General features: G+C 38.1%; 1 protein-coding gene across 4 annotated transcripts in view; it reads left to right on the top strand.

The window, feature by feature from the left end:
* The window catches only part of SERPINI1 (serpin family I member 1), a 112,548-nt gene that overhangs the window by 57,029 nt on the left and 32,360 nt on the right, over positions 1-23,159 (top strand). For all 4 annotated transcript variants that reach the window (XM_083365068.1, XM_083365071.1, XM_083365070.1 and 1 more), the window contains exons 2-5: positions 11,826-12,093; positions 12,765-12,995; positions 19,747-19,941; positions 21,879-22,083. In XM_083365068.1, the coding sequence (XP_083221194.1) occupies positions 11,844-12,093; positions 12,765-12,995; positions 19,747-19,941; positions 21,879-22,083 (881 nt within the window). In that variant the 5' untranslated portion in view covers positions 11,826-11,843. The remainder of the gene's footprint in view (positions 1-11,825; positions 12,094-12,764; positions 12,996-19,746; positions 19,942-21,878; positions 22,084-23,159) is intronic.

Raw genomic sequence — 23,159 nt, 5'->3', positions numbered from 1 at the left:
ACATGGCTGGCTTGGCCACAGACAATAGAAAATGCATAGTATTGTTACTCCCCTTATACGTCATTCTAGTATAAAAATAAGGAATTCCACCTTTGAGTTCAAAAAGTAATATGTTTCTATATATGACAGCATCTCATGAAGGTTTAGGATAATGATATGTATGCACACTAGGATAATATAATTTAGCTTTAGAAGAATATGATTCAGTTTGTGGGGCTGTACTTGTGACTTAATTTGCAAAGGAACTGCTGGTCTACATAGTAGAAATCTCTCCCTCTCATTAACCTTTCATAAGTGTTAACTTGAGAGAATTATTGGCAGCTTTAAAAAAAAGACTTTCAGATGCTCCAAAATGCCTGCAAACTTTCAATATGTCATTCAGTATTACTACTGCAGAGTTTTGCTAAATTCATCTTATGAGAGAACTCTGGGGTGGTATGAGAAGGGAGTACTTCTGTAAGAAGGGCTAACCATGGAGAAAACTGGGGACTTTCATTTCTTTCTTTAGGGAATGGATTGTAGAAAAAAAGCACACATCCAATTTTGGAAAAACTAAATGTCTTCTTAGCATCCTTGTTTCCACCAGACACATCAATAAAATCTAATAGTGAAGAAATTTGTGTTGTGATGCCAGGATGCAAAGTCTCCTCATTGTATATGTGTGTGCAATGTTCTCATGCTCATAGAAAAGTGATGTATTGCATTCTTTTGACACGTTTTGCCATTTTCCCATAGACACTCATTGGAAAGCAACTACAATAAGGATGTTGTTGTTGTTATCTCTTAAAACAGTTTCCCCAGATTAATAATGCAAATGCCTCATTTCTAGAATTTTTTTTAAAAAATACTTCTCCCATTTTTTCATTAAATATGTGGGCTGCGAGCCCAAATTATTTGAAGTTTTGTTCAAGAATAATTGATGCAGTCCTGCCAAACAAAGATAAGACTGGAACACAAGTAGCCACAGGAGAGAAATTTGGATGGTAACTACTAGCCTGCCAGCCATCTGTGTAGAGCTGGAGTGTTAAAGTTCTGCCTGGAAGAAGCCATTTTGCTGCAGTGCAATGATTTTCCATCTCATTCTTAAAGGAATTCTGCCTTTTGGAGACTCCCAGGATGGTTTGGGAGATGAGGCAGGGGTACAAGGGTCAACATTCACTTTTATGTATGAACATTGGGTGAAACTTGGGGCTTTTGGGGGAAGGAATTTGTTTGGTTTTATTAATTATGACTTGGTAAGACTAAGAAATAAAGTGATACTACCGCTTTATAGTGCTTTAATAAGACCACACTTGAAATACTGCATCAAATTTTGGTCACCACCAGGGCTTTTTTTGTCATAGAGCGCTCAGAATGGAGTTCCGGCACCTTTTTTGGATGGAACCTTGTAGGGTAGGCAAGGCGGGTTGTATGACATGTGTGAGTTCCGGCACCTTTTTCTTCTACAAAAAAAGGACTGGTCACCACAATATAAAAAAGACTGTAGAAAGAGTGCATAGAGAAGCGACAAAAGATGACTGGGGGCTGAAGGCTAAAACGTGAAGAAAGGTTGCAAGAATTGGGTATGTGAAAAGAAGAACTAGGGATGACAAGATAGCAGTGATGCAATATTTGAGGGGCTGCCACAAACAGGAGCGAGTCAACCTATTTCCCAAAGCACCAGAAGGCAAGAGAAGAGCAATGGATGGAAACTGAACGAAGAGAGAACCAACCGGAGAGAAAAATCCTGACAGTAAGAACAGTCAACCAATGGAACAGCTTACCTTCAAAAGTTGTGGGTGCTCCAACACTGGAGGCTTTTAAGAAGTAACTGGACAACCATTTGTCTAAAATGGTAAAGGGTCTCCTGCTTAAGCAGGGGGTTGGACTAGAAGACCTCCAAGGTCCCTTCCAACTCCTGTTCTGTTCTGTTCTATTCTTATTTCTATTTCTATTTTCTATTTCTGTTTGTACATCCTTATGTAATAACTGGGAGATATATTGATGATCCCAACCTACTTGTTGGAGAGAAGTAAGGCAGTCTATCTAAAGTCATGTAGATGGGCCTTCCAAAGTGTAAGATTTATTTTATAACATCAGATCAGTGGCTGGTAAAAAAATAGGCCTTTTTTAGAGCCCATCTGCAGCAAACAGAACCTACTTCTCTATTTTCATTGCACAAGTCAACAATACCTTTGGATGCTGTATGGTCTACTTCATGAATATATTGTGGTGAGCACTTTTCATTATTTTGTCCAAACAATGAAATTGCCTTTGGTTTGTTAAGTATTGAGGCAGTTCATAGGGAGGCAATATTAGCAATCATTTGTGTTGTTCTTATGGATTATTTTTATTGTTGATCACAAAATCCAAGCAATCGATTGTTGATTTTCACTCCTGTGCTTACCATACTTAGCTGATCAAATTGACCAGACTGGCATTATCCCCATGTAAATGGAGATGATCAATACCTCAAAAGTTTATTGGATATTTTTGCACTGATTTCAAAGAGGCAGATATAAGACTTCACAGGGAAAAAATGGGATTATCCGGACCTGTTTCAACCAAAGAATATGATACAGTTTGATAGCTTTGGTGATCACCAAAGCCAAACACTAAGTGGTGGCAGTTGTGATTCTGCTGATTTTCCTGGACCTCTTGGCAATGTTCAATGCCATCAACCAAAATATTCTTCTTGGCTGTTTAATGGTCTTGGTGGAACCTTTGCAAAGGTTCCATTCCTTCCAGATGGGTTGCTATGGAAGATGGTGCTGGAGAACTGCCATCATCACATAGATGTATTATCCCACCTGGTCCCCTATGGTATGCAGATTATCTGCCATAGAGGCTCTGCCATGTTACATAAACATGAAACTATGGAGGAGTTTATTTGGAAATTTGAAAAGGGATATATTGATAGCACTTCTATCAGCATTTCTGGAAGGAGGTTTTCTTGCATTCTTTATTTGCAGAGACTTTGCCTTTGTGAATCGAGAGAAGTAAATTTTCACTCATGTCCTCATAAGGTGCCTTTTCTATGATGCGCCAATAATTTCCCAAATTTCCAAAAACAAGGTCTACGCAGAATAAGTTGTATATTTATTATTTTTAAGGGATGCTAACCCCACACTCGTATATCAAATATCTTCATCAAGTTATGCAACTGCAGAAAACTTTTAATGAGATGTATTGTTTTATTAAGGGACGTGGTGGCTCAGTGGGTTAGGACACTGAGCTTGTCGATCAGAAGGTCGGCAGTTTGGCGGGTCGAATCCCGAGTGCCGCGTAACAGAGTGAGCGCCTGTTACTCGTCCCAGCTTATGCCAACCTAGCAGTTCGAAAGCACGTAAAAATGCAAGTAGAAAAATAGGGACCACTCCGGTGGGAAGGTAACAGCGTTCTGTGCGCCTTTGGCGTCTAGCCATGCCGGCCACATGACCACAGAGACGTCCTCGGACAAACGATGGCTCTTCGGCTTTGAAACGGAGATGAGCACCGGCCCCTAGAGTTGGAAACGACTAGCATGCATGTGCGGGGGAACCTTTACCTTTTATTATTGTTTTATTGTCCTAATATTTTTTCCTCCCCCAATAACTAATTGCTTGTGTTAAATGATCTCTCTTTTCATTGTACTCTTTTTTATTGTAAAGGCTGCTCAAGGACCTTGATAAAAAATATTTGATTTGAATACATTGATAGCATCCAACTATACTGCTCCCTGCTAAATCAACTGTCAGTACCCTTCAATGTTGCCTAACATCTTTGGAAGATGTTCCTCACTATGTGATATATAACAGAATGCTACTCCTGTGTCTTCCTGGCAATTGCATATATTGCCCAGGGTGGTATTTTTTGACACCCACCTACTGTTCTTGCACAATTTAGGAAAGCAGCCAAACCAAATCTTTACCCTCTTTAACTGTTAATTGATTTTAATGACTTGAATTGCATTGATTGCACTGTCATCTTAAATAATTTGCATTCTATTTTATAACTGGAAACCATCTAAGACAGGCAGGATAGAGACTAAATGAAGAAATGAAAGCATTTTAAAAGTCTGTAACCATAGATTCTTGGTGATATGCTACAGTTTTGCCTTCTGAGAATTAAGCAAACTTTATTGTGGTTTTTATTTTTATTACCATCTCTAAGTGGACATTTGTATATAGTTTATTTTTTCTGAGATTTTTTTGTACTCAGTTAATACAAGCTATTTTTTTTTAAAAAAAACATGAGCATATATTCATACTGTTAAGCTAAAACATGGCCTATTATTTTGTTTTAGGTTTTATGTGTCAGTTGCAGCAAAATGCTTGTAATTGTGGTTAAAATGACAGGATATATGTGTTGAGATAACTGAGGCATTTTTATTTATTTATTTATTTTCTAAACAATGCTAGAAGAACACAAACTTCATTTGAGTTGAGCCTCATTACTAAGAATTGTTTGATACAGAAGATAATTTCACTGTTATTCTTTCTTTATATAGCCTAAAAAGAATAGCTTTCCAATGGCTACTGGATGATCTGATGGCACAGCTAGAATGAGATCCAGATCTCCTGGTCAGAGTTGTTTTATTTTCTTCAAATGACAAAAGTACCACTGGCACATTTTATTTTATTTATTTTTATTTTATTTATTAGATTTATTTGCTTCCCTTCTCACTTCAAGGCAACAATCATGAATGAATGTAGATGTTTCGATCATTTACTCTTATAATCTTTGAAATAAAAGTAATGTTGGCTGGACCTCGGTCATTTCTCCACATCTTCCCAAGAAAAATCTGAAATGACTTTTATGGACACGCTACATAATAGAATAATAGAATTGGAAGTGACCTTGGAGATCTTCTAGTCTAACCCCCTGCTCAAGCAGGAAATCCTATACCATTTCAGACAAAATGGCTGTCCAATCTTTCATAAAAACTTCCAGTCTTGGAGCACCTACAACTTCTGGAGGCAAGTCATTCCATTAATTAATTGTTCTAACTATGAGGAAAATTCTCCTTAGTTCTAGGTTGATTCTCTCCTTGATCCCAAAGGTACTTTTTCAAAAGGCAACTTGACTTTCTTTGTTTTTCTTTGAAGACCTTTTGCTTCTCATCCCAAAAGCTTCTTCAGTTCTTCAGCAAAGCGCAAAGTCTTGAAGGAAAAAAAGTCCAGTTGCCTTTTGAAAAAGCACCTTTGGGACAACCATGACCTGGATGACTGATAATCTCCAGAGACATTCTTTCCTTGATTAGTTTCCATCCATTGCTTCTTGTCCTGCCTTCAGGTGCTTTGGAGAATAGGTAGTTGAGCCTTTCATAGTGAGCGTGGACATTTTTGTTTTCATTCTGCTATATTAAGTAGCAAGAAGACAACAGTTACTCGGTCGTCTTCAGCTTCTATGTCCTAGGAAAACATGCACCTTCTAGAAAGGATGGGACATATTACTGGAGACACTAGGTTAAGAATTCAGAAGTTTTACAGAGGAAGCAACTGGATCAATTCCATGGGATGTGATCAGGTCAAGAAAGCATTCCCAGTATGAATGCATAGAGAAGACTCCCTTATTTATTGCCACTATAGGAGGGTTGAACGAAAAGTAATGCCTCCAGTGTTACCAAACTATGGCAATTTAATGTAATTTAATACCCCATTTTAATGCAATAGGCACTCTGATGCATTTTTTGGCATCTTGTCTTTCACTTCAGTTGGTAGAAAGTGGTTGCTATAATTCATAAAATGAAACCTGTGATATGCAATCTTGCATTTTAAGCAAGATTGCCATGATTGAATTTTTGACAGCTGAAGGAATTCTTTCAATTGAAATTCACCACTGAATGCAGGGTATTTGTAGTGTTGATTAGTTTGGCATGAATACTGGGCATTGCTGGGCCAAAAAAAAATAAGGATGGTAAACTGGGCAGAGCTGATTTGTGTGATCAAGAATAAAATGGATAGCTTGTGACAGCAGCTGATTAATTTCACATGAGAAAAATTGATAGAGTGATTAAGGACAATCAGGGAAATTGCTGTCAAGCTTTGCATCTCACAGGAATGTGTGGGTCACATAAGTGATGTTCTTCAATGCTAAAAGGTTTGTTTAAGATGATTTCTTTTCATACAAAAGAGGTGAAAGCTTCAAGAGTTGAAATTTGCCAGCAGTTGTCATTCTATGAAAATGAAGGTGAGGAATTTCTTCACAGCATTGTGACAGACAATAAAATGTAGGCTCATCATTATGACCCAGAAATAAAATGTCAGCCCATAGAACAGGCATGTCAAACTCGCAATGTATCACGACTTTTTTCCCATTGCCAGCAATGGAGTGGGCGCAGTTTCGGCATGACACATCCAGCCCACAGGCTGGCAGTTTGGCATGCCTGCCATAGAATATCAACATACTATTTTACCTGTGGGGATGGGGGAATCAAAAACCTGTCTTAGGCACAAAAATTCATGGTTGCATCCTTTGGGACACAAATGGTATTATTCTCATGGATTTCCTTGAAACTGGTAGCACTGTCAATTCAGAGTGCTACAGTGTGTGTCTCAAAACACTGCAACAAAGATTAGTCAGAATTTTTTTGGGGGGAATGGAAAAAAAATGCTGCAATATGACAATTCTAGATGTCACCTGGTAAACAACTCAAAAATAAATTGACCAGTTAAATATCACTGTCTTACCCAATTGTACCATATAACCCAGACCTGGTTTTGTGTGATTTCCACGTTTTCCCAAAATTGAAGGGAAACAGTGGGCATCTGTTTGACTCACATCAGATCTGGTTAAAGAGACAGTGTGGTACATTGTTTTGTTTGGATTTGTTGTTGTGTTTTTTGTTGTTGTTTTTGTGACAGCTTTAAGAAACTTGTTCATCATAGCAAAATTATGTACTGAATAGTGGTATTTATGTGGAGAACTAAATATAAGTAACAAAAGAGCTCCTTTCAAGGATTGTTTTTCTGTTAAGTACCCCCATTTAAATTAAAATTAAGGAGCTTGGTATTACTTTTCATTCAGCCTTCATGCCCTATGGACTTGAATTAATATATTGATTTATTAAATAACAAGTATGTAGTCCCTGATAATATTTGGCATAGTAATTGAAGATGCAACCTTGGTAATTCAACACAATCTTGAAAAACAGCTTTGGTTGTTCTGCAGAGATTAGATGTTTAGTTGATGCTAAGTCGTAGTGAGTATAGCAACATTACTGATAATGACTTGTACTTGCCAACTTTGTAATGTGAAACTCTTGAGTAAATGGGAAGCACATTTTCTGTACAATATTGAAAGGAATGTTTAAGAGTTCATGCATTTTTCTGACTTAGTTGCAATGTAAGTTTAATCAGACAGTGGATATCATTGAGATTCAATGAATTCTTTGCATCCTGTATTTCCAGATGACTATCTTCCAAACGAACCCCAATTTTACTAAATCAGGAATTATAAGAACCTTGCATCTCCCTACCTGACCCCAAAAATATGGCCTGTTTGGTCACGAAATGTTGTTCCACCCATCCTAAATACATCTCTGACTGCGATCTCCTTTATCCTGTCTGCAGCCTGAACTCATATGATTCAGGAATAGAATTTTCTTTTATTGTTTTTTCTAAGAAAGAAAGAAAAGAAAGAAAGAAAGAAAGAAAGAAAGAAAGAAAGAAAGAAAGAAAGAAGAAAGAGAAGAAACAAAGAAAGAAAGAAAGAAAGAAAGAAAGAAAGAAAGAAAGAAAGAGAAAGAAAGAAAGAAAGAAAGAAAGAAAGAAAGAAAGAAAGAAAGAAAGAAAGAAAGAAAGAAAGAAAGAAAGAAAGAAAGAAAGAAAACCTTTTTGGAAAAAACGGTCTTTAGTGTTATTGCTAAAATACACAAAACAACCTATTTAGTTGATGCTTCTTCACCTATAAAATGGGTTTAATAACATTTAATTGTACACTGCTCTGAGCTGCCACAATATTTAATTAGGTGATGTTTGTGGAACAGTCTGCTAATAAGATACACCATATAAATGTTAAGTATTATGATTGCAAAAGGTCACTGGAGAGAAGAATACACATGTCCTGGTAAATAGGCATAAATGAACCATACCCTAATTGAGGTTACGGCTATCTCTGCACTTTCAGAACTATGATATGGCACAGATGTTTGGGGTATTGGAAACATATCCATGAATTATCTCTGTCCTCATTCTGCTATGGAAAAAAGAATGTGACTTTTAAGACCTTTTCTGATGGATAAGTGTATCTTTACAAAGAAAAAATCCGTTCAGTAGTGTCACAGAATAGATATCATTATACATCTTTCTAATGTGTTTTGGGACATCTCTGTTTTCTATCTTTTCTGCTTTCTATCCTGGTAATCAGGCACTTAACGTCCACAAAAATAGGCTAAAACTGGCTGGGATGAAAGATTCGAGCTGCTATTGCTTGAATACCACATTAACTTAATAATTTATATATTTGTTAGATATCTGTCTCACCTTTTGTTCAAGGGTTTAATGCAGTGTATGCCAGGCTCCTTCTTGGGTTTCCCCACAAAACAATCCTATGAGGTAGGTTCCCCATAACAGCAATTCTGTGAGAGACACTGGCTGGTCCAAAACTTATCAAATGAACTTCCAGAGCTGGGAATGGACAAGAATCTGCATCTCTGTGCTTCCAGTACTGTGCCTTTGCCACAACACCACAGTACAGGAAGTCCTTGACTTATGACTGGTTGCTTAGTGACCATTTGAAGTTATGACCAAGCAAAAACGGAATTATAACCTGAATCTGAAGCTCCACCAGTTACGAAACAGGTTGGCATTAGGGCCACATTTGTGATTGTTTGCAGCACCTGTGATCATGTGACCATGTTTTACAAGAGTTTTGTCAGAAATAGGCATCTACAGTTTGGTTCACTTTATGACTGCAGTATCCACTTTACAACCACAGAGTTTGCTTTACAACCACCACAGAAAAGGTTGTAAAAATCAGGTCGGTCATGTGGACTACATGTTATTCATCTAGACCCAGTTTGTATTTTATTCACTTAAGCCCAATTTGCTAGGGCTGTTTAAATTGTTAAATTGGTTCTAGTATCACATTTTATTTTATTTATTAATCTTATTTCCCACTACACTAACCAAGCAAATCGATATAACAAGCTTTTCTTTTAAGTTTGATAGACAGACAGGAAAAAAATGGAACTCTGTTCTTATATACAATATGTCAACAGCAGCAAGTCTTCTTTATGTGTACAGATGGACTCACAAATGGAAGAATGGATGCTGAAATTAATGGAGTTGGCAGAGATGGCAAAATTAACCACTTTGATTAAAGAAAACACTTTATCTAACCTTCTCTATTTGGAAACTACTTGTGGGTTTTGGTTTTTTGCTTGAAACTGAAAGAAATGAATCTTGGGATTTGACGATTAGATTTATTGATGAATATAGCAGTACTGTGTGTTATGACTTATTCTAACTCAAAGGATTATTGCATTTTATGCTTGTACCTGTACCGAAGAAAGTCAGAAGTTATTCTTTTCTATAGCTTTTTTTTCTTTCTCGAGCCATGGTGGCACAGTAGTTAGAATACAGTATTGCAGGCTACTTCTGCTGCCTGACAGTTCGAGTCTCACCGGCTCAAGGTTGACTCAGCAATCCATCCTTCTGAGGTTGGTAAAATGAGGGCCCAGATTGTTGGGGGCAATAGGCTGACTCTGTAAACCGCTTAGAGAGGGCTGTAAAGCGCTGTGGAGCAGTATATAAGTCTAAGTGCTGTTGCTATTCTTGTTTGCATCCCCAATTTTCCTTTTTTCTTGGTCCCTACCCCGTTTCCCTCCAATTTTGTTCTTTGCTATCTTGTATTTTATGTTTTGGGAAATTTAATAAAGTTATATATAAAAATAAGACAACAGAGTGATTTCTATTCCCATGGAATGAAAAGTCTAAAATGATTTAAAATGAAAGTATTAAATAGTGCATATGACATAAGGCCCCTTCATGGATTACTGCCTTGTTGTGGCAAAGGGGCTTGCGTAATTCAATGAGGCTATGAGCTATGCCGTGCAGGGCCACCCAAGATGGACAGGTCATAGCAGAGAGTTCTGACAAAACGTGATCCATTGGAGAAGGAAATGGCAAACCACTCCAGTATCTTTGCCATGAAAACCCCATGGACAGTACAAAAAGGACCTCCTAGAGGAACATTGTCCATGGGGTCACGATGGGTCGGACACGACTTCACAACTAACAACAACAACATGACATAAGGACTATTCACAGAGAGTCTCTAGCATTCTTCTAACTGTTTTCTGAGACTTTTCATTTCTTTTGGAAAAATAATGCAGAAAATAGTTGTCTTATATTTTGAAGACCTAAGGCTTTTAAGAATTAAAATTTTAGTGGCTTGGAATGAACTCTGTTGATTCTCAAACGCTGCCCCAAAGTAGTCCTGTGTGATGAAGAACAGAACTTGGAATTTCTACAAAATGTCATTCTGATCACCAAGATGGACTTGATTAGAGAAGAATGTCATTTTTAGCTAGAAGACACTGCACACAATTCTTTCCCGTCCAGTGGAGAAAATATCTTTTTTTCAGTCATATGTGGAATATGATTCTGTTGGTGAACTTCTGGGAATAAGCCTTTTTTCTCTTCCCATTTACTCTGAAATAGTCTCTGTTCCTTGTAAGCTGCTTTGGTATAGCATATAATCAACTGTGGAGAATTTCTTTCTTAAGGGGGGGATCCCATATTTTATATGCATAGACCTGAGAAGTCCTGAGTTGCCAATGAATCCTGTTCTCAGGGTGCTGAGCCACCATGATAGACCTCACTAGATTAACCCATATCATCGCTGTCCTCCAGTCCCACCCCTTTCCCAGTGTACCATAACATCCATCCAGTGTTCCACCTGCCATTGTAATGATGAAGGGAAATCTCATTACTATGTTCTCATCAAGCCTGGAGGACTTGAATTCTTAGCCCAGAAGAAGCAGGACAATCCCAGAAATCAGAGGATTTGCTCTGCTGGTGCCACCTAATGCTGGGTCCCCATACTTGGATTCATCCAGTGCATAGTCAGTTGGGAGAGAGGGAAGGTATCCAAGGTGATACCACCCAGTGTCTAAACCTTTGGAAGGTTATTGTATGCAGAAATGCTTGCAGCCAGTACTACTTGCCGCCACCTCTTTCCCCACTGCTTCTGGAAGCTTCTCTGACTCATGGATTGCCTCAGCCTGGGAAAGCTTTTCTGGTTCCAGGTCTCTCAAGCTTTGATCCTGGCTACCACAGGGCCCCTTAGCTGCAGGTTATCTTTGGTGTGCTGATCATCCAAGCTTGTGATTGGCAGCATTTCTCTCTATCCTGGCATTAGAATATACACAGCTCTCACTGTCTCTTACTCTTAGTATGTTGTATCCTATTTTATTTCATGTTCTTTGGTTCTGAACCCCCGAAAGTTGGGACTGTCACTGTGTCTCCCCTGAAGACAAAGAAAAATCTAAAACGAAGAAGTGGGCCAGGAAAAGTCTTAAGCCTTGCTTTGTAGATAGAAGAGATGATGTTAGTCTTTTCACAGCTCTTTCCTTTGTGATGGGCAAGCATTGTTTCATATGGGGCAATACCCCCCCCCCCTTTTTTTAATGACAAAATGATAAAAAAAGAACCAAGCCACTACTTGGAACACAGTTTCTTTTTTCTGAGTTCCATTCTTGAGTGACTTGGGTTTTTTTTGTCTCAGTGGGAAACATTTTTAAAATCCAGAAAAACATTCTTCCCTTTACATTAGGCACATATTGATTTAATGATCCCACTAATCCATCATGTGTGCACAATGTAAGATTCATTTTTCTATTTTCCTTGTTTGCCTTGCAGATCTGAAACCCTTCGACCATGTTTGTTCTTGGACTCCTGTTGCTTCTTGTTTTGCACAGCGAAGCCTTCAGCACCAGTACTCCGGATGAAACCATTGCAGAATTTTCGGTGAATGTTTACAGTCAGCTGCGAGCTACAGGAGAAGATGAAAATATTATTTTCTCCCCACTGGGAATAGCGATAACGATGGGGATGGTGGAGCTCGGTGCTCATGGTTCCACCCTGAAAGAAATTCAGCACTCCATGGGCTATGAAGGTTTGAAAAATGGTAACATGCTTCAATAATACTTTTCAAGTCAATTAAAACACAAGTCTGGGTTCTTAATGTTCTTAATGATGCAGCTAATAGAAAAGACAATATTTAGGGTTGAACTAAGTTCAGGGTTGAACTATGGAATTCTTGGTGCTATTTGAATTTGCTGAGGTTTCATTACCCAACTAGTAATATCATCTGTTCACTGATGATATTATCTACCACTCTCTTTTCATGACCCTGTAATTCCTTAATTCAGGGTAGAGTCTGGTCGACTGGATGGAGCTGAGCATTTACTAGACAGATGCCACTTATGGCGGAGAACTTGAGTCTTTGGTCTATCCTACAACTGAGTGGTAGAAACAGCATTCAGTTTTAAAGGTCTTGGAAAGGAAGGAGGGAAATCATGGTGTACCTATTGACCACTTCCTGGCAATACAACCAAAGAAGTCCATATTAAAATGGAGTTTTGTCTGTAAAGCTCTTTGGAGCTTTTGCCTTCCTTGTTTCTTCTCATTTTTCTCAAAGAAAGGTTAATTATGTGAAGTATTTCTTAGTAACTGACTTCATTGAAATATCAGTGATCGTTAATCCTTTTTCCCTTAGGAAGGCAGTAAGATACGTTAAGCTCTCAATGTACTTGCCAGTTCTGTCAGACCAATTTTAATCTCTTTCTCTAATTTCAGGTGAAGAATTTGCCTTCCTAAAAGATCTTTCTGACATGGCTGCTACTGAGGATAGCCATTACGTGATGAAGCTTGCCAATTCCCTTTATGTGCAAAATGGATATCATGTTAGCAATAAATTTTTGCAGCTGCTGAAAAAATACTTTAAAGCTGACGTTGAAGCTGTGGATTTCAGTCAGAATATAGCTGTTGCGAGCTACATCAATAAATGGGTGGCGAACCATACCAACAGTAGGTTCCTAATTATTTCCCAATTCTCAATGTCAGGGATTATCATTGTTTGCCATTTACTCCCAGACACAGAGACACACGGTTAAATTCCAGGTTTTGAAGATCGTTTTGATTTAATGTACTTTAATTTCAATTTGCTTTGGTTCCATATGATCAGTCATTGTGGAGAAACTTAAAATTGTTCATTTTAGAAATATATATACATACATACATATATATATGTATATATATATATATATATATACACTGTATATGTATATATATATATGTATATGTATATATATATATGTGTGTGTGTGTGTGTGTGTGTATACTGTATATGTATATATGCATATGTATATATATGTATATGAATATATGCTGATGTGGATCCATCTTGTTTTCGATCTCTTTCGTGGATGCTTTTTAACAAGTGGGATCCATTCTATGACTGCCTTGGTCCACCTGCCATCAGTTCTTGCTATGTGACCATCCCGTTTCCATTTCAGTTCTTTTACTCTTGTCTTGTAATGCCAAGCATGTATCTTTCCATGGCTCTTTGTGCCACTCATAATTTTTGTACCAATTGTGAGGTTAGTGTCCATGTTAGAGCAGATAGCACACACTGATTGAAAACTTTTCAGGCATAAGGGGAGGTTGTTCTTGAATATTATGCTTAGCTTGCCAAATGCCTCTTAACCACATTTAACACACAGTTCAATTTCCTTTATTGTATCACCTTCCACTGAGATTTGTTGGCTAAGGTATCTGTGGTGGTCTACTACGTCTAATTCTTCTCCAGATATAAAATTGAAATGTTTGGAATAACCCTATGTATGTTTGCGTGTATGTGTCGGAGTGTGTGTGTTTGTGTATACTTGTTTGTGTGCTGACACACACATATACATACATACATAAATATATGCATGTATTCTCCAGAGATACATACATACACACACAACTATATATACACACATACATACATACGCACACCAACACATACACGCAAACACACATAGAGTTACTCCAAACGTTTTAATTTTGTAAAATCCAGGGTTTGGGGCTCAATATGAAAAAAAATGGAAAATGAGCATAGTCTCCAGGGCACCAGTGGCTTCTCTTCCTGTAATGAAAGGAGTGGCACTCTGCTTGAAATGGAAATCTTTCCATATGCATAATATGAATCCTGTGAAATCTGATATAATTATCTAATTCACTGCTGTCCGTGCAGAATTCCAAACTCAGAATTATTATAACAAAAAGCATACAAACCATTCCCTTTGGAAACCCTGAATCACAGAAAATGAATTCTGATTGGAATGATTTATTTCTGAATGTATGCACGGCAGCTGCTACATTGGGCTAACAAGCCTCTCAAGGCACTAACATATGCAAGATGTCTCTTTGTCCTCCTTGAACAAATGTTGGCGGATTTGATGCAAAGATGCCACACTCTTTATTAGTACTTTAAAGCCTAGAAAACATTGCTAAACTATTGATGAAACTTTAAAACAATATTATTGAAAGATTGTTCAGTGGAACAATGCCATTAAGATGAGAGGTCTGTGGAAAAATACATGGTTTACATGCACAAGATTTCACATTTAGTTCCCAGCATTACAAAAATTCCTGAATTCTTGGAAAATTACTACCTCTCTGGCTTAAATAGACCAATGGTATGACTCTACATATCCCATTATTTATTAGAATGTATTTTATTGCCTATAATAATAATATAGCCAATGATACACTACCAGAAAGAGTGCAAATGTAGGTTTTAGAAGCCACACAATTAGTGCAAACAGCATTTAACCTAGTAAATGAATTGTAGAACTGGAGGCTAAAACATATAGGGAACGGTTGCTGGAATTGGGTATGTGTAGTTTAATGAAGAGAAGGGTGAGGGGTGACATGATAGCAGTGTTCCAATATCTCAGGGGCTGCCACAAAGAAGAGGGAGTCAAGCTATTCTCCAAAGCACCTGAAAGCAGGACAAGAAGCAACGGATGGAAACTAGTCAAGGAGAGAAGCAACCTAGAACTAAGGAGAAACTTCCTGACAGTTAGAACAACTAACCAGTGGAACAACCTGCCTCCAGAACCGGTGAATGCTCCAACACTGGACATTTTTAAGAAGAGACTGGCCAGCCATTTGTCTGAAATGGTATAGGGTTTCCTGCCTTAGCAGGGGGTTGGACTAGATGACCTCCAAGGTCCCTTCCAACTTATTATTATTATTATTATTATTATTATTATTATTATTATTATTATTATTATTATTATTATCATTATTATTATTATTAGTTTGCGTAAGCAGAATCAGACCTTAGCTTTGACATCATCTGAAGAATAATCAAATTCAAGTTTCTGCAAGTGAAACAAGCTTTGCACTTTTAAAATAAGCCCATTTTATATATAGCTCAGTGGCCTGTTCAGAAATAATAGCATTGGTATCTCTTCAAAAATGAAACATGGACTGATGTTTAAAAATAGGTATTTCTACAGTATACCACCACCACCACCACCACCAGTTTCAAATTCTGCATTTTGGTACATGTCTAAAATATTTTAGTAAAAGGTAGATAAACCCGTAAGTACTAGAGCAATATTGTGAAAAGTCTTGACAGGATTGTTATTATTATTTCTAGTAACTTTACTTGATTAGCGTGGGATTCCAAAATATCATTAAAATGTAGAATAATATTTCTTTGATGCAAAATGTTATCCAGGGTGGATTATTTCCTAAATCTGTCATTTCATCCTTAGCTTGTAGGCTTTTCTGTAAAAAAAAAGTTATTTGTTCATTTGTTTTGATGCAATTGTTTTAAAAAACCAATCTGCGATAGCGCTTGGTAGCCCGTAACTCCATTCATACTGTCAGTGACATAATCTGTTCATATGCATACTTATTTAAAAAACTATCCTCCGATTCAGCGCAGATGAGTTCTCAGCAGGTATGCATAGTGTTTACATCTCACCTTTGATCTGAGTCATTGACTCTCAGTCTAAGTCAGGGGTAGGCAACCTTGGTTCTTTTATGTCTTGTGGCTCAGGAATTCTGGGAGTTGAAGTCCACAAGTCATAAAAGAGCCAAGGTTGCCTACCCCTGAATTCTGAGTACTTCCACCCGCACTATTAAAGTTTGCTAAGATTATGGGATGTTATTATTTTTATGTTAATTCCATTTATATCCCGCCCTTCTCCGAAGACTCAGGGTGGCTTACAAGCTTAGCAGTAGCCTTCATTCTATGTATATGCCTGCTTATTAGGGCTTTCACACACACCCCAAGCGGCATTATTACAAAGTCAGCTTATTGCCCCCAACAATCTGGGTCCTCATTTTACCTACCTCGGCAGGATGGAAGGCTGAGTCAACCTTGAGCTTTTTAAATTAAGTTTATCATGGTTATTAGGTCCAGAGATATGAAGCAGTTCCTATCTCACTAGCAGCAAACTATATGATTTTGTTTAGCCATATATAAAATGTGATACAGTGAGAAAATAATATATCAGCAGCCAGGTTAGAATAGACAGTCTCTACAGTCTCCTTGACTTAAGAGCACTTGAAGTTAGAACAGACCCCCCCCAAAAAAGGGCTACTGTATACTGTCGCCTTGCCTATTTAACTTATATGCAGAGCACATCATGAGAAAGGCAGGGCTAGATGAATCAAAAGTTGGAATTAAGATTGCCGGAAGAAATATCAACAACCTAAGATATGCAGATGATACCACTCTAATGGCAGAAAATGAAGGGGAACTAAAGAGCCTCTTGTTGCGGGTGAAGAAGGAGAGTGCAAAAGTTGGGTTGAAACTAAACATTAAGAAAACCAAGATCATGGCATCCAGCCCTCTCAATTCCTGGCAAATAGATGGGGAAGAAATGGTGGTAGTGACAGATTTTATTTTCCTGGGCTCCAAGATCACTGCAGATGGGGACTGTAGCCAAGAAATTAAAAGACGCTTGCTCCTGGGGAGGAAAGCCATGGCAAATCTAGACAGCACACTAAAAAGCAGAGACATCACCCTGTCAACAAAAGTGCGTATAGTCAGGGCTATGGTCTTCCCAGTTGCAATGTATGGCAGTGAAAGTTGGACCATAAGAAAGGCCGAGCACCAAAGAATTGAGGCCTTTGAACTGTGGTGCTGGAGAAGACTCCTGCGAGTCCCTTGGACTGCAAGGCGATCAAACCGGTCAGTCCTAGAGGAGATCAACCCTGACTGCTCTTTAGAAGGCCAGATCCTGAAGCTAAAACTCAAATACTTTGGCCACCTGATGAGAAGGAAGGACTCACTGGAGAAGAGCCGAATGCTGGGAAAGATTGAGGGCAATAGAAGAGGGGGATGACAGAGAATGAGGTGGCTGGATGGAGTCACTGAAGCAGTAGGCGTGAGCTTAAATGGACTCCAGAAGATGGTAGAGGACAGGAAGGCCTGGAGGAACGTTGTCCATAGGGTCGCGATGGGTTGGACACGACTTCGCAACTAACAACAACATTTCTAAATGATTTTAGAAGTTTAGCTATTACAATCATTAAGTTGTGATAGTCATAACGCAGGTCACCCTGTGACCAGACCTAACTTGATCTTTTTCCATAGAGGTCATTAAGCGAAAGCAACAGTTGTTCAGCAAACCCTTTGTTTGCTGTGGGCTGAGTTTTCCCGGAAACTGGGAGCAAATGCCAATTTCTAGGAAAACACTGTAAATCATGGTCCCTTAACTGAGGGGGGCACTGCAGTCGTCGCAAATGTGGGTCAGTTGCCAAAAGCCCAAAAACGGTCATGCGGCGAAGGGGGGGGACACAATCAAAACTGGATTGTTAATTATCGTAATAGCTAAACTCAATTACAGTCATAACATGATGCCTACCTGTATAATGTAACTTCTGGCCATTTAGTGAGTTTACTCATTCTCCTAAGAAAGTTTCTCCCTGTGAGTTCCATTTCATAGTAAACTACTGTATTCCTATGAGGTTTTGAGGGGTCCTTGGTGCTCTCTGAGCTTGGTTGTTTTCTTGCAGATGTTTCATTACCTAAACTAGGTAGCATCATCAGTGCTAGACCCCTCATTTCAACTCTGAGCTACAAATATTCTCCTCTATTGGTGTGAGAGTTTTGTATGCGGGTGCTTATACTTATGCTTATATATTTCGTATGCAGTTGTGTTCACAATATAGCAAATTTTCTCTTGGTGGTGAAAGAGTGGATTTGAAGCTTTTGAAACCCCCTGGCTCATCTCCTTTGATGCAAAGCAGGAAGAGGAGCTATGAGCAGGAAATCTAGGAGTTTCCAAGCTGGCAGATTTGTTCTGCAAAAATCCTGAGAACTGCTAGAGAGCCAAAAAAAATGACAATTTTTTTAATCTTTTTGCAAACCCTACCTATGGAGTTGCAAAGCTGTAAATAACTATACAATTCTTAAATTTGTGCTTTGATACAACTACAGATGTGCTCATGAGAATTGGAAGAAGTAACTGGAAAGTTACTCCATACTCTGCTTTTCTTAGTATTGTGAAGAGACCCTAGAGAGAAAAACACATGGCTTTCAAAGTCCATCTCTTTCTCTTTCAAATATAGAACTGCCTGTTGTTATCCTGCACCCTGCATTCGTTAATCTTTCCCCACAGAACAGAATAGCAACTTCACAGGAGGAAAAACTCAATGCAACACTGTCTTATGAGCAAGGGGGACTTAGAGATCCAGTCTACTATCACAGCTTGATGGGGTCAAGTGCAAAAAGAAATGACCAAACAAGCTAACGATCAGGTTCTAGACTGATGGACAAAGCTCCGAAGGCAGATCTCAAAGTCTCTTGACAGTTTCCTCCGGTGAATTACTAAACAGACTTTTTCTCCTAGAAGCAATGCTCAGAATGAGACACAGCATTCATTTGTAAGGCCAGCAGGAGCCTTTTAGATTCTCTTGTGTCATCCAATTCCTTTTGGGTTCACTGTTGATCATTGGGAGGAAATACAGGAAGTCTGTTCCAGCTTTCAGTTATCCTAGTAGTGGCAAGTTAATCTGCTTTGTATCCATTGACACTTTGCTTCTCCAGAGCTGCAGTTAAATTTAGTTGATTAAGTTAGTAAAACTTTATAATACTGTTTTCATGTCAGTGTTTTGGGACAGAAAGCCAGTGTAGTGTAGCGATTGATTGAGTATTCAATCAGTATTGAATTCATATGGGTATTCATATGGGTATTTGTATCTTGTTTTTGATATGTATTGCCCTGTTCACCACCCTGAGTCCTTCGGGAGAAGGGCGGTATACAAATTTAATAATAAATAAAATAAATAAATAAATATTGAGTATTCAGTCATGGATATACAAATTCATATCTGAGGGAGGGAGGGAGGGAGGGAGGGAAGGAAGGAAGGAAGGAAGGAAGGGAGGGAGGAAGGGAGGGAGGGAGGGAGGGAGGGTAATAGCCAGTCACTACCTCAGCCCAATCAATTTCACAAAGATATGGCTGAATGTTTAAAACTGGAAGATGCAATACAGATGCCTGTCATTTGAGCTCTGGAGGAAAAGTGTGATATAAATTTAGAATGAAATAATCATACTTAAATGGTGTAGGTTGCTCGTGTTTGAAACTTTTGTTGACTTCTTTGCCCAAGTAGTAGTTTAAAATGGGCATAAAATATTTTATCTAGAAATTATTTTAATTATTTGCTTACGTGCTTATTTTCATTGAGCACGTTGGTGAAGTTTTGATTTTAAATGCTCATTTAAATCTGCTGATTGATGCGCTGCTTCTCTCTTTTCATCTGACAGATATGATCAAAGATTTTGTCTCAGCAAGGGATTTCAGTGCCCTCACTCATTTGGCTATTGTCAATGCAATCTACTTTAAGGGCAACTGGAAGTCTCAGTTTAGACCGGAGAACACGAGAACCTTCTCCTTTACGAAGGATGATGAAAGTGAAGTACAAATTCCCATGATGTATCAGCAAGGAGAATTTTATTATGGTAAGGAACAAACGTGTCCTTTTTTTTTCTAGCCTTCTTATTGCAAACTGGATCTTTCTTTATAAAGTCTATACAGCATCTTTTCCTTCTTCAGTCCTGTTGACAAATCACACAGTCTTTCAACAGTATCTCTTAAACAATGTTGTTATAATGCCCCAAAGAAACTTCCATAAAGTTCAGTAGTTGCTGGCTCTGATATCTGTTTTATCTATGGATTATAGCACAGGTAATCCTCAACTTAGGACCATAATTTTCTCATAAGGAATAATGTAGTGAATCACAAGGCAGTGGACACCGACAAGTTCTAGCTTGTGTGTTGTGTACCAAACAAAAGATGAGTACCGGCACAAAATTTTCACATCAAAAAGGCATTAAGTATTAAATTTTGATGAGTTTCACAGCAGTTGAGTTACTAACGTACCACTGTATATGAGTACTGAGTTTTACTCTGAAAGATTGATTGCAATGGTGTCAAATTTTCCATGTTTATGAACCCTCAAAACCCTACAACAATATTGCTTACTGCAAGTAGACTATGGAGCTGAAATCCATTGGAGGTGAAATCTTTGTGCTGAAGAAGAATTCCCTATTTCCTGCACCCTCTTGCATCAATCATGTTATAACAGTTTTCCCTGTAAAATTCTAATGCTTTAGCTATTACTCCTTGTTCCAGACAGGAGAAAAACAAATTAAAATATTGTTGAATATTTCACAGTTGCAAAGGGCATGTTCTTTTTCCTTGTTTGGAATAAATAGGCTTGACAGTTGAAAGGTAGCTCCAAATTCACATTTGATAAAATACCATATGGTTCCCATATATACATCCCAAAATTAATAGCTGGTTAACAAGGTTCTTGACTGTCCAATGACCCCTTTCCAATTCAGCCCTGTAGATTATTCACATTATTTTGGATGTCTTTTTATAATCCAGCCAATGTATAGCAATAATTCCAAGCAGCCTCTCATCCTGCATTATCAAGGGCGAAATATGTTTGGTTTCAGAAATGGGCTTCTATTTTTCATCTACATATCATTTTAAAATTCAAATACTTTGAGACACAAAAGGAAATATTTTAGCTGGATTTAGACATGAAATGCTTTTCTTCATTATCTGAAGCCAAACTTGTTATAAACTGGTTGACTTGTTATGATTTGAAACGGCCATTTGAAGGCAATTAGCAAACCATTGTTTGCATTGTTACTTTACTAATGCCTGAATGTTTAGATTATAGGGATCAACTCACAAAGTTATAAAGTTCAGTTTACAGAGAAACAAAAATTGGCAAAAAAACCTCCACATAATTTCTTTCCTGTGCATTTGAAACTTCAAACCACATTGCACATTCATGATTTGGGATTCAGTTTGGATCCAACTTTCAGGTTTAAACATATGTCAGGCCCCAAACCAAGAATGAAATGTGGCAGTTCTTCCAAGCTGAGATCTTTATTGTTTATTTAACACCTATAGACAAAATCTTGCCAGGGAGTACTCCACTATCTGCATCTACATTCACTTTGTAAACTGTTCGTGAGGGCTATCTTCACCCTCTTTCTCCCACACAAAATATCTGGAGATGCTGGGAATCAGTGCACAGACAGTGAAGATGCATAAAGCCTCATCTACTGTAGTTGTTCCCAGGAGAAGGCAAGCAGCCTTCAGAGATTCCTGTAACATAGACAGACAATAGATTTGCTTACTCTAGCTGTTTACAGGTAGTTCTGGTTGTTTGCACCTGACAGGAATGCACCCCCTCTCTCCTGGGAATTCACCTCCTTACTGCATTCCATGACATCTATAATGGTAAGCTATGCATGCCCAAAGCACAAACCAACTAAAAAATGACAGTGCCCTATTTTATCTTTTTTTTAACCAAAAATAATAATAATGGAGGAATATTTTCCATCTGGATGAAAAAATGCAACTCTTTTTTTTTTAGGGGAATTCAGTGATGGATCCAATGAAGCAGGAGGCATTTATCAAGTCTTGGAAATACCGTATGAGGGAGATGAGTTCAGCATGATGATTGTTCTCTCCAGACAGGAAGTGCCACTAGCCACACTGGAGCCTTTGGTCAAAGCCCAGCTGATTGAGGAATGGGCAACCTCTATGAAGAAACAGAAGGTTGAGGTGTATCTTCCAAGGTGGGAATCCATTTCTTCTTCTGAAAAACCAGTTAGTTTGGACTACTACGGAGGGAGTTAAAGAGTGAAGGCAGAAAAAAAGAGAATGAGAAATGTTTGATCCATTAAGGCACAGTTGTCAAACTCACCGCGTCATGTGACGTGTTGTGACGTATTGTGACTTTTTTCACATTGCCAGAGCTGGGGTGGGCGCAGCCTCTGCATAATGCAACTGGCCCGTGGGCCAGCAACTTGACACCCCTGCATTAAGGAAACACTTTGGAAAGGCAGAATCTAGAGTAGATATTTAGAATTACGTAGACTGAGGTGACAGTGTAAAGTTGATGCTTTTATTATACATGTCACAAGGGACAAGTTTTCCTGTGTTTCCTAGAATTCAGTGATAGATCCAGTGAATTAGATGAATTGGAGAAAAGTGTGTGAGAGAATCTTTTGTTAAATCTGTTTCAAGACTTATTATGCAGTTTGGTGACTTTTCAGCCATTAAAAGAAAAGACCGTAAGCTTCTGATGTTCCAGTGTGGTCAGTATTTATTATTCTGAGATACAGTAGTTCTGCAGCCTTTGTAAGATAAACATAAATATTTAACTCAGTTCCTCATGTGTAAAATGGAAATGTTATTCAGTGGAGAGTAGATGTGAGGATGTATGAGAAAGTTGTCGTGAGAAACATTTGGGCAATATTTATTTGATTTAAGAAATGTTTATATCCTTCTTTTCTACTAAATAGTACTTGAAGGAGCCAATAAAAATAATGAACGCATGAGTAAAGCAACTTAACAGTTTGTATGTAAAAACTCAGTAGACAAGAAACACATTAATGAAATGTGTTCACAAAATGGAAGATATTCTTTAGTTAAAGATTGATTAATCATTTTTTTCCATCTCCTCTGCTGATCTCCCCAACTGTTTTCCATAGCTGAGATGGAATCTGACAGGGATCTGCAAGACTGCCTGTGAAAGCTTTCAAGTTCTCTGTCCTTTGACTTGATAGGGTGGAAACAATAGAGTTAAAAATAAGAGGCTTAACATAATAAGTCTATCACAATTTGTTTTCAAAAGTGCATGGTTTGAGAA

The sequence above is a fragment of the Vipera ursinii genome, assembly GCF_947247035.1.
Source record: "Vipera ursinii genome assembly, chromosome: 5".
NCBI classification, from domain to species: Eukaryota; Metazoa; Chordata; class Lepidosauria; order Squamata; family Viperidae; genus Vipera; species Vipera ursinii.
Note: the sequence above shows the minus strand (reverse complement) of the source record. Positions and strands in the feature narration are given on the sequence as shown.